This window comes from Solea solea, chromosome 20 (assembly GCF_958295425.1).
Source record: "Solea solea chromosome 20, fSolSol10.1, whole genome shotgun sequence".
Taxonomy (NCBI): domain Eukaryota; kingdom Metazoa; phylum Chordata; class Actinopteri; order Pleuronectiformes; family Soleidae; genus Solea; species Solea solea.
In genome coordinates, this window is record NC_081153.1 from 9,955,190 (window position 1) to 9,971,059 (window position 15,870).

Below are 15,870 nucleotides of genomic sequence, written 5' to 3' on the forward strand. Positions count from 1 at the left end.
AGATAAAAGGGAGGGGCTCGTGTCATCACTATGTGGTCAGGTGGAAACTTGATACCTCTTGTTAGAAGTGTCACACGCGCGCAATTAGACAGACAGATTGGACAAGTCTCTATTGGCCAGTTGCCTTCCAGCTGTTTGCACCGTGAGAGCACGGAAACCCTGGAGGAAAAAAAAAAAGAAAAATTGCATTTTGCTGGCAGGAGAAGTCCACAACACTATATGTCCCTCACGATCTGTGTGTGTGTTTGTGTTTGAATGTGTGTCTATGTCGTAAGACAAGCTTATCTGGTTTGAATGTGGAGGAGGATCCACTCAGGAAGAGAATGAAGCAGGAGGACAGTCTGTGGAGGAGTTAGAGCCTTGAGGGAGAAGACGGAGACACACCTATAATTTGTCAATAAGCAATGAGAGTCTTTCCTTTCCAGCTGATGTTATGTTTTAAACGTGTGTCCGTAAAGCGCCGCGGTATTTTGTGACGGTTGCAATATCCGAACGCAGCGTCGATTTTTTCATAGACTTCCATTCAAATGGAATTATTTTTGCAGACAGTGGACAGGCCCCGGTGTAGTGGTTTACACTCTTGCCTTTGCAGCGAGAAGACCTGGGTTCACGACCAGTCTCCAAACCGGAACAAGGCCCTTTCTGTATGGAGTTTGCATGTTCTCCCCGTGTGTGTTGGTGTTTTCCGGGTTCTCTGGTTTCCTCCCACAGTCCAAAAACATGCAGATTTGGGGAAATTGGACACTCTAAATTGACCGTAGGTGTGAGTGTGGATGGTTGCAATGGACTGGCGACCTGTCCAGGCTACTAGAACCCCACCTATCGCCCTATGTCAACTGAGATTGGCACAGTTACACCCCCGCCACCTTCATGTGGAGGATAAAGACGTTTCCCCACCACAAGCCTATGTCAAATTTTATATATATCCTCCACACAAGGGTTGTGGGGGTGGGGGGTCCTGGTGCCGATCCCAGGCTGACATAAGATGAAACCCGGAGAAAACCCTCGCACACACGGGGAGAACATGCAAACTCCACGCAGAAAGGCCCCTTGTTCTGGGTCACAAAACCTTGTTCGTGCCGCAAAGGCAAGCGTGCTAACCACCGCGCCAACTGTGTGGCCCATTTTATATACAGTCTCTGGAAAAAAGCTCATAAACCTACATTTGAAGTGTGTCCCTGAAATATCTCCATTTGAAGGGCTCATTATCTGCTACACTTCTCGGGACCACCTACTGTATATGCCTCCATGTGAACATGCCAAACGACTAAGGATTAAGTGGAATGGGAGTGAGCCTTATTTTCGATGACCATAACGTCATTTTCAGTCGTAAAACCATGTGTATAGTATCTATTTTACATATATGATACACTATTTAACTCTTACACTGTGCAGTATTCCTCATTTAGCTCCTGCTGGAATTCCATCATATCATGCATCACATGCAGTCAGTGCACATCAATCGTCTTTTGCTCTTTTGCACATCATAGAGAATAATAAGGATCGTTCGTGGCCAAGAGTGAATCAAAACATTTGGACGACATTTGGTGTGTGTGTGTGTGTGTGTGTGTGTGTGTGTGAGGCGGGGGAATCCATACTGTATGGATGCACTGGTGTGCTGGGAGGGGTTGAAATGAGTCATAGTTTAGTTCACTCATGCTGAACACATTGAAATGTTTTAAGCGTTTCCATGGCGATCCGGCAAAAAACAGCCACCCTCAGTAGGTCTGCGATCGAGCTGCTGAGTCTGTCCGTGTGTCTGTGTGTGTGTGTGTGTGTGTCTGTGTCTACAAAAAGTTATAAAATCATTAACTTCCAGAACACTATGACTCTGCTCGGGAATGCATCACCGTTCCTCCCCTTGTTTCTTCTTCTCTTTCTCGACTAACAATGTCCACATGCACAACTCCAGCCCCGTCTCTAGAGTAAACGGAATATGTTGTGGAAATGTTAAAACTGTCTTTGAAGACATTTATGGAAATAAGTCATTTGTATAGAATAAAACACAGCGTGAGGCAACTTCTGAAACCGTTCTGAAATCTGTTTCTAATTTTGCTCCGGCAGACCTAAGTTTATAGTGTAGCCTATAGTCTAGGACTGTGTTTATTATTGGATTGACGATTATAGATAAGTGCTGGTTACGTGTTTATCATAAACATCCCTCGTAATCCGCACAGTATTTTATGACGGTGCAAAGCAAGCTCTAACATTCTGAAGCCCTCAACACAACAAAGCACATCAAACGAACGTGGTCACATGGATAAAAACATGGAAATGCTAATATCCTGTTGTTTTGCAGATATATTATTCATATTCTATGTAAACATTGGATGCAGATTTCCCCTGAAGCCAAATAGGAAGTGAAAATATACTGAATATATTGCACCGTGAGGCAACTTTAAAGGTTGCAAAAACAAAATAAGCCTCATTCACGGTTGATTTGTAGTGTCAGTTAATGTTTTTATGAGGAGTTCATGGTCTCAGTCGCAAGTTTCAGGCCTTCTTCAATATCACACGATATCAGTTGTGTAAATTATGTTCCCATAAAGGAAAATAGTCAATAAAGTACAGCAAATAATGAGTAGACACGTGCATAATTGACAGCTGGTATTGTCGAATGGGTGTCGCAACACCAAAATCGCAAATCTCCAGACAGCAGTATTAGCATTTTGATGCAAAATCCAACAAATATAAATTAATATGTTTTGGGGGTCATTAACAAACGTATTGGGATTTGTTTTTTACAGTCATGTGGAGCTTTTGAATACAAAGGAATCTCATCACATCACTTACGTCATTAGGATCCATCCTCTGAGGATCATGAATGTTTGCACCACATGCACCAAAACATACACACACATTGCCATAGAGCAGTCATGCTGCCTGACATACTGTATAACATTACCAATATGGTCTAGCGCAGGGGTGTCAAACATACGGCCCGCGGGCCAGAACCGGCCCACCGGAGGGTCCAATCCGGCCCACAGGATGAATTTGTGAACATTTCGAATAATAATAATAAAAATAATAATAATAATGATGTAAAATACTATATTTTTCAGTTCCAGATACCACTGTATAGCCACTGATCTGTGATCTGTAAGAAGTTGTAATACACACGTGTAGACGGTAAACTTTGGCATAATATTGTTGAAAATTGCACTCATTTTCATTGTTGATACTTCATTAACTTTAAAACAAATTGGAGTTTTTTGTTGTTAATAGATTATTATGCTATTGTTTCACTGGTCCGGCCCACTTGAGCTCAAATTTTGCTACATGTGGCCCCTGAATTATGATGAGCTTGACACCCCTGGTCTAACGCAACCTGAAATAAAGAGATTTTGCCCTAAAAAAGATTGACTGTGCCATAGTTTGACTGCAGTGCAAATTAACTTATCCATTAAAATGAGGTTCACATGTAAAAAAAAAAGCTGTGGTTGTCTGTCTCAGAAGGTTGTATGTGTATCTTAGATCTGAACAGTTGCTCATGTACTGGGGAAGCGTTGATACATTCCCACAGAACCAGGATAAATAAAAAAGTGAAAGAGAGAAAAAAAGAAAAGAAAAAGAAACGACGGCAATACAGACATTTTGTTTGTATTAGATGTGACAGATAAGAGGCTCCGGGAAGGAAATCCATACTTCTGGTCCGGGTGGGATAAGCCCATCTTTCTCTGACCAACATTGTTATTCCCAACTTTGTCTTTTGTCCAGCAAACAGACACATTCCCACACTCTCTCTCTCTCTGGAAGTGTATTTCTAAGAAATAAGGAGTAATCAAAAGCAACCAACAGAGGAGACAAGATGGACGCACAGGGAGGTGAGCGGGGGGGGGAGAGAGAAGCATTGAGGTCACAGAAAAGAGTGTGACATGTATTAATAGCTGCAGAGAGAAGAGCGAGCGGTTCCAGGTTGACACTCGGCTGTGAAACACTCGCACGCGGGGGAATCCTCTGTGCAACAGAGAGCGCTTTGTCTTATGAGCCTTTAAAACCGGGATGGATTCTCAAGTCTCTGTTGGAAGACGGAGCTATGGAAGGAGGAATGGACACAAGTGAAAACCAAAAAAAAGTAGTGAAAAGAGGGGGGAAAAAGTAGGGGGTAAAAGCAATCCTCTGACACCCAGTGCATCCTGTACAGACATGTAGTTTGTTGCCCTTCCACCTGGACTCGTGACCTCAACCACATTCTTCTGATCTGGACGCATAAAAAAAACACGACCTTATCACATTGTAAGAGGTGTGTGTTTCATTGCCTTTATGAGGGAAGAAGCAGAGGAAATGGTTTTTATTGAGTGAGTTAAATTACACGAGAAGGAGAGAATATGGCAGAAAATGAGGAGTTGCCTGTTGCTGTGCCTCAAGGGAACAATGTCATCTCACAGCCAGATAAGAGAGACTCGACGGCTAAAAATGGGTCATTTTTAAGAACAGCTGTTTAGTTCCACTCTTAATTAAAGCAACATCCTTTAGTACATGTTGACTTAATGACGCTTTATGCCTCTAAACACAGCCGCGATGTTGATGTAACGCAGAAACTGCAGAAACTGCGACGTCGACCCCAGGTCAGCGTCTCTCTTCCTCTGTCTGATCGTATCTCAAGAAAAGCAGGAGGTGGGCGGGAACATTCTGTGTGCGTAGCCTCGTCACAGATCAGCTTTGTGACCCGTAAGCCGTTCGTGGTATTTATTGACCAATCAAGTGTTTTCCTTTTGCCTCAACAAGCTGAAGCCGGCCTCTCCGCGGCCCCGGCTTCAGGCTGACTCGACCCTTGTGGAACATACAGACATAAACAAATACTGGGGAGATAATGGCACAAATGTTTGTGTTTTTACAAAAAATATGAAATAATAAAAAACAGAGCAGAGCAAATATACAACGCCCCCGCATGTTTGATGTCCGGGGTGAGACTGTCTCCACATTTGGACGCTGAAGTATTTCACAGGGTCCGGGAGAGGTCAGAGCCAAAACACACTGGCTGTGTACAGAGCCGTCTGTCAGGCTGTTCACACACGGAGGAACACAGAGCACTGATGTATAGGCTGAGAGGATATATTTACAGTTTATACAGTACACTATGTATTTACTTTTTGAAAAAGGTCATTTAATTAGCATTTTCTATAGGATGTTTGCTTATTTCTTCTTCTTACATTTTCAGCTATCCTTTCTTTTTCATTCATTTGTTAAATTCAGTACATATTCCTACCTTAAATTACACTATTACTCACTGTTACTCTCTATCATTTAATGCACAAAATACTGTATTTTTGCAGTTAAAAGAAAAAGTTGGATAACAATTTTCAGTAGACTGCAGTGGGAACAATAATAATGTGGCAATTTAGTAATATTATGGTAATAACCCTTTATTTAATCTTTTATTTGTAGGTTTTTCAAAGTATAGAAATCAACAGGTAGTACAGCAAAAGAACAATTTAAAAGGTTATACAAACGTTCACGACATAACAAATGAGACACGATGCAATGTAATAAAAAAAAAGCACCAGTCCGTATTATATCAACTTTATAATAACAATAGCAAAAAAAGATGATACAACTAGTGTCATGTTTTCTCTCAAGTGTTTGGGACTCAACATTCATAATAAAAACAAATAAAGGTGAAACTCATTCTCCCTCAATGTCTCACACAGTTCTACTTTGGGATTGTTGTAGGAATAAGATGGAATTAACATTAATATCGCTTTCCTTTTAGAAAATCATTACTATACTCTCACCTTATTGTTACTGTACTATCATGTGAAGCGTGACCTAATGTACGTTTTTGATAACAAGGTCCATTTCCATATCACACGTGTGGACAAAGTAACAGTTTGTTTAGGTACAAATCTAAAACAAAAAGTACAGTACGAAACTGTGCCGTCGTATAAAGTTCCATCTCCCTCTATAAAAGTCTTTAAAACCAACATCCCACGATGTCATATACAAAAAAAAAAAAGCATGTATGGTGTTATGATAAGGCTGCGCTGCTCCTTTAAAAACATGACATGAAATATTTTTACAGCAGGAATTCCTGGGAGGGTGTGGTTGCTGCTGGGTTGTTTGGGACTGGACAAAACAGACCACAGCTTTCCATCCATCCAGCAATCCCTCTCTTTTTTCTTTCTTTGTCTCTCTCTCTCTCTCTCTCTCTCTCTCTCTCCCTCTCTACTTGCAGAGGAACTATCTGTCTGTTTTCAGTCTCTCCGGGGGGTCGTTTAAATGAGGCGCTGACGTCACGGCCAGAGAAACCTTAGGTGACCTCTGTCGAATCTGTGCAGAAATAACAGGATTGGCAAGGGCACAACGTCTAATTAAGAGGGCTGAAAACAGAGTGGTGATTCGCCCGGGCTTAACCCTCTTCTCGACACACCGGGGGGGGGGGGGTGGAAGCACATCTTGTGCAGGCAGTCCACATCTGGGGAATATGCAGGAATGTATTTGTTCACTTACTTTATAGTGAGTAGCCGTCACAATACTCAGCGCTGTGCATCGGCGCGGCACCGGTGCAGCTCCTTTAAAGGAGACAAACACACTCTGGCACATGTACACATGTCGTACACACAGCAGCCAGTGAGTCAGAGCAGTCACAACATTCGCTTTATATCCAAACTTTGCACGGTCGGATTTAGAAACAAGCCTCGGGTGCAGAGACTCGTTTCCCCCCTCCGGAGACTTTGCGAAACATTGCTCGTGTGGTAAATTATATGTGGCTGCGGCTTTCTGTGAGAATCGGGTTGATAAAAGTCTTTTGCAAAACAGACTTTTGGTAGTAAAATTGATGATGGCGTGGAATGAATGAGGAGGATTATTGTTGTTGCTCTTATTGTTTCGTGTTCATTAAAAGGTTCAGGACACACTGATGAACATCAGTATAGGTCAGGGGTCTGCAACCTGCAACCTGTGGCTCTTCAGCCCCTCTGCAGTGGCTCCTTGTGAAGAAAGTTTATTTTTGTTTTTAATTTTCAATCTAAAAAAAAAAAAGAAAATTTCTACATCTTATTCTCTTCATGTTGTGGGTAAAATTGGTTTTGTGGCTCCAGTCCTAACAGATCAGAATATCACAGAAAATCATTGTGCTTGCACACACGGCTTTGCACGTGTAAAAACACCAGTGCAAACTGAGCTCAAATTTAAGCCCAAGATCCATATTTATTAAGTCTGTGGTTTAAGATTCACAAACCAGTGTTCAGTATCTCCACAATGTTCCACTCTTGCTGTTGTTCACTCTGCAGATAAAAGCCATGACTCCGGAGCAACAGTGTAAACCTCGCTGACATTTGCTCTCATCTCTCCATATCAGCTGTTCTCATCTGCAATCTTCCTTCACGGGAACTGGCTGTGACTGAGTCGGAGTATGAAGGTGGTACAGTGAACAATAAAAGATTGTCACGGAAGATAAACACACAACATTTAAAAGGCCTGGCCGCTATCCCAGCACTTTAACATGAGGGCTGTTTTCAAAACATCATCCTCATGGCCACAGCTTGCTCCCTGTGTCTTTTTAAGGATAAGAACGTTTGTCATCTTTAAACGGAGGAAACACTTTATCCAGGGACGGTGGAAAAACACGCTGAAGAAGAACACGGAGCCTTGAATTCATTAAAACAAAGTGTTCCCTTAAGACGCTGAGAAGCCCACTGGTGCCAACACTGAGTCGCTGTTGACAGTGAATACGATGATGTGGCAGAGGCCCTCTGTTTAAATAAACACCAGGTAAAGTCACTGTCATTAAAACACACTTAGCTACAGTGAGACAGCCCTGTTTTACATGTTGTGACTGACCGCATGTTTTGGAGCACAGAATGAGCTGTGCCTTCCTTTATCACGACAACTTTAAGTAAAAGTCAACATTTGCCATTTTGTGCGTTTTCTACCACTAAATAATGGTCTCATCTAATATGGACAAATGACCACATACTAATGTATACATGTGGCTGAATGCAAATGGATTCTCCTTGTTTCCTTTCTCCGAAAAAATACACCGCACAACCTCTGACGCCTTGTAAATTAAGGGAGCATTGAATAATTATTGAATTTCTTAACCTTCCTTTATTTCACAATCACGAATGTTGAAACAACCAAAAAGGGAACCTCCCACAAAGACACACTTTCACTTTGTGTCCTTATACTGTATTATAAAAATGCTCTAAAGCAAATTATTGGGAGCACTATTATGAACTATCATACAGCATATTGTGAAGAAATCGATCAAAACCAACATCAGCAGATGATCTTAAGCATGTTCTACTGCTCGCGTAACAAGTTCTTAGTAAATGCAGTAGTAAAATCTCCATTCGACATTACCCACTAGCGACTGATACATCACTTTTCTGAGAGAAGGATAGAAAAGGGATGTGAAACAGTAGGAAGAGAGGGATGAACTGCCATGATGTCCTGCATGTACAGCATATGGTCTATCTCACAGGACATTGAGTCATGAACCAAAAACACCCCCTTAAATATTTGGTTTTACCTCAACCACACACACACACACACACACACAAACACAGTGAGATCTTTCATAGACATGCATCCCCTAGTCCCTTACCCTAACCCTAACTTAAACCCAATTCTAACCCTCGCCCTAAAACCAGGTCTTAATCCCCAAAAAGGCCTTTAAAGAAGTGAGGACCAGCCAAAATGTCCTCACTCCATATGGTTTATTACAATTGTTCGTATAAAATACACACACACTCACTCAAACTGATCATCTCTCACACAAAAGAGAAGAGAAATTATTATTTTATTTCGTAATCTTCTGCATCTCTCATGGTTCTCTCCAAGCAGCCGGGTGTGGGCGCGTGTTTTCAGCACAACAGTGTCAAACTGCTAAAATACACAATCCCTGGACATAACGTCATATGTGAGTGATGGCGTCTCTCACCCAAAGCCTTGACTCGCCAAAACGCAGTCATAGTGGTCAACAAGGGTGAATTAGATCACTGTTACATCTCGACGTCATCTTCAAAGAACGCAATCTTGTCATGGAAACACTGAATCACAATTGCAGTGGACTGACAGTCACTTTTTTCCAGGGTGTTCACAACAAAAAATGAAATAAAAGCATGTTTTATGAAAAGGGAGATGATGGGAATATGCTGAATTGGCATTTGTAGTGGATTACATTTGGTTAGTTTTGTTTGTTTTCATGTCTCTCTTTAAATCTGTAAACTAATCTGTGGCAAATGTAAGAACACATCATGACACAGTCAATAAGACCACATGTGTATCTACAGCATTAAGATAGACCTATGTATGCCTATAAATTGTGTTAAAACTGGATAATAATAGTGTTATATGTAATACTGGGTCTTATATCCTGTCCTTGTAAGTCATGATAAATATGATTACTAAAGACAAACAGAAATACAAACGACAGGGGTTGAAACTACTTCTGGACAAACGTGGCTCTGCAAAGTGAAACAGTGGAGCCATCTAGTGGTGTTATTCAAAAATGACTGTGCAAGTTACAACCATGACCAAAAATGAATGTGAAATCTTAGTTTGGAGGCCGAAAATATAATGATATGCAGTGTTTACAGCTCAAGATAGGTCACCATGAAATCTGCTTTTCACTGTCCTTCTCCACATCGTCATTATCTTCATCATTGTGTCTTCTACAGCTCCGTCTCATCCATCAGAGGAGGACCACCGCCGCCTGTCCACCAGTCCATTGTTGAGGTCAGGAGGTTACATGAAAAAAAAGTCACTTGGGAAAGGAGTGGAAAAGTGCACGGAGCTATTCTAAGCCTTGATGATAATGAGGCGGTACGGGTGTAATTCTAGAGCCGTGGTGTCTTTCGTCATAAACACACACACACACTATGAACTTTCAACATTCTTACACGTCTAAACTATAAGCTGCAACTCCATCAGAGGTGATCGGAGATGTTGTTTGTATGCTAAGTGTGAAGATCCTGGGTTGTTGTTTTTTTTTTTAAAGGAAGACATTATTTAATTACCAAAATACTGAATGGTATTAAAATCAAAACCAATTTCACGTATTCTTTATTTCCCCCAAACACCTGTTTGTATATAGCTGACAGGTGTTTGGTGTAATTCTTAGAGATCCATCTTTCTTTGTTTAACACGGCCTGCCCAGTTTCTCTCTCCCTGCCCAATGTTTATTAATACACCTAAACAGATTTGAGGTAGTCATGGCCACACAGTACACTGACAGAGAGAGAAAGGGAGGCTGGCTTCACTGACATTACCCCCCTTCTTCTCCCAGTTCCCCTGCACTCGCTGCTCCTGCTCATTTTTTTTTTTTGCTGCTCACTTTGTTCACTCTGTTGTTCGAGTCACGACTCCTTTCCAGACAAATTCATCCAGAGGATATACGGCACAAGGACAGAGGAAACGGACACACGCACACACCCACTGGAAGTAAGTTCAGTTATAGTTGATGTGTGATGCGTAGTGGTTTAATAATACGGATGAAGTTTGAAAGGAAATCCCCTCACATATTTTGCCACCAACCATTCATTTTAACTCCTGTCTTTCCAACTACTAAGCAATACATTTGTCGTGAAAGGAAAATTCTTTTTACATTTTGTTGTTGTTGCTTGTCTGAGGAAGAAATGTTTGGCTTTAGAATGCCAGTACTGTATTTAGGTGGTGAAGATCTACAGGAATGCGCCTTGTGCCCATGCTTGTCCTGCAGAGAGACAGCTGGTCACCGTAATTAACTCCCAGGGTTTTAGATCAGCTATGCACAACACCAGCCAGCCCTGGAACACTGGACGCAGTAGCCAGCCAAAGGGAAATAGGGAGTTCTGGCTACATTTTATATTCATATTTACATTATCTGTTTGTTTATTTTATTTCATCTAAAGGTATCAGCTGCAACTTTGGAATTTTGAGATATTTTTGGCCCGGGAAACAGCAATGCTCTAAAGAATCTAACACTTGTCGTTCCATGCCCTTTCTACATTACAAATCTGTTTGATGACACTATTGGGTCAATTTGATCAATTTACTCTCTGGGAGTCTCTGGTCCGTGTGTTGGCAAAACACCTCAGGGAGTGAAATTACAGCTCTCCATTATTCACCGGGGGGGAGAGCGTACAGATGCCATCCATTAGGACAATGACATGTTATGATTATCTCTGTGTCATGCCACTTGTTGGACTTTCAGACATAAACAGTCCAACGTGTTTACATTAATACTTTTGGCGTAATGCCGTAAATGCATGCGCTGACTTGTTTGAGGTGCGTGTGTCTCACCCTTGCCAGGCAGTACATTGGTGCCCATGGCATGTAGCCTAAGGGGACAGCTGCTGGTCGCATACCCTCTAATAATCATGCCCCTCTCCAGCTCTACATGCCTCTACTGTATGTGCTAATGACATCGGCATATGCGGCCAACGTGCTGACCTAAATCCTGTATTAACTTGTCATCGGTGCATACCAACTGTAGTATCTGTGACACACAACATGGTTTTCCAACAATCAGTTATGATGACTAACATATCCATATATTTTTGTCAAGGGATGAGACAGTTGTGAAGACTATTTACATCAAACAAAGCTACAAGAATTACCCGAAAACCAATGGAGGACATGGACGACAATGCCTCCTCTGCTGGATTTGAACCGCTCCTCATCACTGAAGAGGCTGGGGAGCCGGATAGAACTCTTGCGGTCCAGAGAGAGAACAACACGACACAATCAGGCCTCAGCTTCGCGGCAACACAGCTGCATCAGTCAGCTTTGATTCGGCCATATTTACAAGAGATGGACGTCCTGCTGAAGAGCTGCGAGGAACTTACCGGTATTTCTTTTGGCTCACACTACTCTAAAGGTTTCTCAGGCACACACGACTCAAGTCACGGTCAAAGCGAAGGGGAAGTTGCAATGGAGAGTGCATCTCCCCAAGCATATCTTTCCACAAACTACATAGACACACACATGGATGGGGCCGGGACAGAAGAGCAGCCAGGACAAGGGCAGCTGCAAGGCAAGGACACTATCACAAGCAGGTGTGGACTGAGCACAGGAGTTTGTTGCCAGACAGAAATGCCTGTAAGTTCAGCGGGCAACAAACTGAGTGAGGCTATGGTGGAGTATGAGGGTCAGCTGCTGGGAATGTTGTCCATGCTGGAGAGCTGTGCAGAAGAGGCCGGGATGGACTTTGAACCACAGGGATGGACGACAGATGAAAGTCAAGAGTATGTACACATTAGCAAGGGTACAACAATGGTGCCCATTCAGCAAGTGGCACCAGTTAAGTTAGAGGAACAGCCAATGCGTTTGGAAGCCTGGGCTGCTCAACGTGCAGAGGGAGTTTCCAGGGACAACAGCGGTGGTTCAGTGGGTTCAGTAGCAACGAGAAGCCGGCAGAATAATTTGCTTTGCTGTGACAACATGGTTGGCGTCTCAATGGAAGGACTGGAAAAGTCAGGGAAAACAGACCAGGCAGTTCCTGATCCACTGTCTGTTTTGCCGGGGCCATTAGGTAGTAATGAAAATGATATACTGTACTGCGAAGGAACAGAGATGAGACACATGTACGACACAGAAACAAAAAGAGACATACGGGGGACCGAAGAAGAAGATACTGAAATGCCAGCTGAAGAGACACCAGAGCTCAAAATAGGCACCATCGATCTGAGATCTGGTTTGAACGGATTAAAAGAGTTGGGTTCTCAAATGGACGAGCGTATTCAGGAAGTCCAGTGCTTAGAGAAGCGGAGGAAGGACCTGCTGGCAGAGGTGCTGAAGCTTCGAGGGAATGATACCCAAACCGTAACTGAGGGGAGCAATAAGGAGGATCAATCCACGGAGGAGCAAACTGACAGCAAAGTAGAAGAGCTAATGAAAATATTCAAGCGAGAAGAAGAGGAGAGAAGGGAGGAGAGGAAAAAGGAGATCCAGAGCCTCAGCGAGGAGAGAGCAGATGAGGAGAGGAGAATGTGGAAGGTGAACCTGGAGAGAATGGGGCTGCAAGAGGAGCTCAGGAAGCTGAAAAGGAGGCTCTTCACCATGGTCAGAGAGTGCACCCACAGCCAGTCCTCCCTAAACAACCAGCGACGTGAGGTGGAGCTGCTCAAGAGAGAAGAGGTAAAAAACAAACAAACATATTGACATTTCCAAAATCCGTATACTGTGCATTAAATCTCTTTCGTCCCATGCTACAGGAGAAGCTACAGTCTCTAGTGCTCCAGCTGACAGAAGAGAGGAGTCAGCTGAAGTTAGCCCAAGAACAGCAGCTCATAGAATTACAGGCACAGCTTCAAGCCCAGACCAGTCAGACGTCCAACAGCCAGGAAGAGCTGACTGAGTACAGAAGACAGTCCTGTGGGGACATCCAGCAATATCTGCAGGGTGCACTTAAAACTCTGGAGAACAGGTGCTGTCACCTTCTGGTACCAGTTTTTACTCCTGCAATGTTTTCAGCATTTAGATCTTTTGACTTTTACAGGAAACACAACCTAAAACACAATTTTGTAAGTTTGGGGTAGAAGCTCATTAAACATTCATTGGTTGCCTTGGCCAGGTATGAACCCATTCTGGTGGCATTGCTGAAGAGGAGAGACACCACAGCCGGAGCCCTGGTGAAAGCCAAAGAGCAGGCCCAGGAGCTGAGGGCACAGCTGAGACCACTTCAGGACGAGATCCAAAAGCTGAACCTCCAGAGAGCTTGTTTGGAGGAGAAACTCAAACTTATCTGCTTACATCGCAGAGAGGATGTGGACCAGTACAAGGTGAGTAAGATGATATAGAGGGGAAGGCTTTAAGATAAAAGGAGAACAGTTGTCATAGGGCTTGGGTAAACTGTCCCTCAGCTTTGATTCTTGCAGCACTTACGTTTAATAACTTTTTCAGGAGACGGTGCACTGTCTGGAGGAGAGCAGCAGAGAACTGAAGACTGAGTTAATCATTCAGAAGAAGAAAACTAAAGCGATAGAAGAGTTAAAAGACAGTCTTACCAAACAACTCATCATTTACAGGTGTGATTAAAATTTTCTCTATCACGTTCTGTTAATAACAGCTCTAATCACACTCTAATCTCCTTACAGGGCTGCCATCAACAACCATAATGAGTGTGACGGTGAGACGAAAACGTGATTTAACACATTAATCTTTTTCCTTTATTTTTTAAATCTGCAACATGAATGCCCAGTTTCATTTAATGCACTTTACACACTCGTTGTTTTGCCGTAAACACAAAACTGGGAGCGACAGTCTCGTAGAAAGGTTTTTCTTATGAATAAAGGCTTCTTGTAATCTAAAGTGTGACTGATGAATTCATGTCCGTCTGTACAGAGTCGAGGGTTTCATGTACTTATAAGGGCAACATGGCTGCAGAGCTAAACAGTGGAACACATTAATGGGGTGAGAGTGAGAGAGTGAGCTCAGGAGGAAAGGAGAGCACAATACATCATGACTAAACACATGAAAAGGCTTAAACAAAGCTAAGCACCACAGCCAACTGTTTCTGTGACTAAGGTTGGTTTGGAAAATATTTTAAAGCTAAGCATGACATTGATAAATACATCAAGTGGAGTTCAGGGTACAAGGGAAAGCCCATTTGGTTTTCTAGTTCTAACAGAGGCAGAACTGTAGTGATGAGGTTATTGTGGGTTAAGAGAAAATGCTGGCAGAGGTGTTGCTCTGTGGCTTCAGTTACTCTTGTACCCTGAAGATCTTCAGGAATGTTGCCAGCCTTCACAGAATCATCCTGTCAGTGACAGAGCACTCACAGGAGGAGTGAGCTCAAGATTTGATCAACGGTTGCCTGTTGTCTCACACAAATGTACAAATAAAACAGACTTCTACTTTTGTTTTCGTTATATTTTCATTTTATAGCACCTAAAATAATGAATAAAATGAAATATTATCATAAATAATAAAATAATACATTTATTAGGGATGGGACGACACCATTTATGAACTTTGAAGCACATTTTCACACATTGTTTTAAATGAACAGCCCAAACATGACTCAGATAAAATGCTTTTGCTGATTTTTATTTACATAGTATAGTAAAGCATGTGATTTTCGTATTGCATCAGATTTCCCATTTGTATCTGTCTTATATCTGATGCAGTAATTTTGACCAGTATCGAACCAATACCGATACTGACCGATACTGATTGCCATGTCTAAATTTTATGTATAAATAATGATAATAATATTATATATAACTATATGGCTCAATATATTTACTAATAATACATTTATTTTCACTCAATTAATGTAGCTAATCAGTCAATTAGTATGTCCTGTAGAATTGGCATATCTCTTTAAGACTCAAAAAGACTTAAACAATGTTTACGATCATTATAAAATGTATTATATAAAGATTATATAAATGCTTATATAAACAGTAAGTGTGGTGGGCCTTGGATGTACAGTATTGCAGGTGGGCCTCCTACTTACCTACTTTGTTATGTGAGGAAAATATGCAAATAATATCTAATTTTGATATTCACATTTTAAGAGAAGTTATGTTTATTAGTAAACACAGCAAATTGATTCTTAGTTATGTCCTGAATGGAAATTGCAATTAGTATTAATCAATATTGAGCTCAAGGTTATTTATGATCATTTGCTGGTAATTGAGACACATTTAAAAACATTTTTTAATCAACATTATGTGTTTAATTCTGAATAGGCTCATTTTTAAATGAGAATTTTGTAAAACTACGTTAGTAAATCATGATTTTGCTTGATAACGTCAGATGTATAATACAAACATGTCCTAATTCAAAGAAGAAGTACAAGAAGAAAAAAACACAACAGGACTTTTCTTGTTCGCCATTGGTCAACCGTGATTTCCTCGCCGCAGTATGAAGCTCTCTGATTGGACGCTTGCCTTGCTCTGCTCGCACATTGGCTTATATTGACGCGGGGTCTTGAAACGG

The 15,870-nt window shown here is 41.8% G+C and overlaps 1 protein-coding gene across 1 annotated transcript; it reads left to right on the top strand.

Moving 5' to 3' along the window:
* The first annotated feature begins 9,991 nt into the window (after positions 1 to 9,991).
* On the top strand, positions 9,992 to 14,235 carry sync (syncoilin, intermediate filament protein). The gene is made up of 6 exons (XM_058619249.1): positions 9,992 to 10,386; positions 11,492 to 13,062; positions 13,140 to 13,351; positions 13,499 to 13,706; positions 13,828 to 13,952; positions 14,022 to 14,235. The coding sequence occupies exons 2-6, from the start codon at positions 11,554 to 11,556 to the stop codon at positions 14,068 to 14,070; spliced, it is 2,103 nt and encodes a 700-aa protein (XP_058475232.1). The 5' UTR covers positions 9,992 to 10,386; positions 11,492 to 11,553; the 3' UTR covers positions 14,071 to 14,235.
* Positions 14,236 to 15,870: the final 1,635 nt, after the last annotated feature.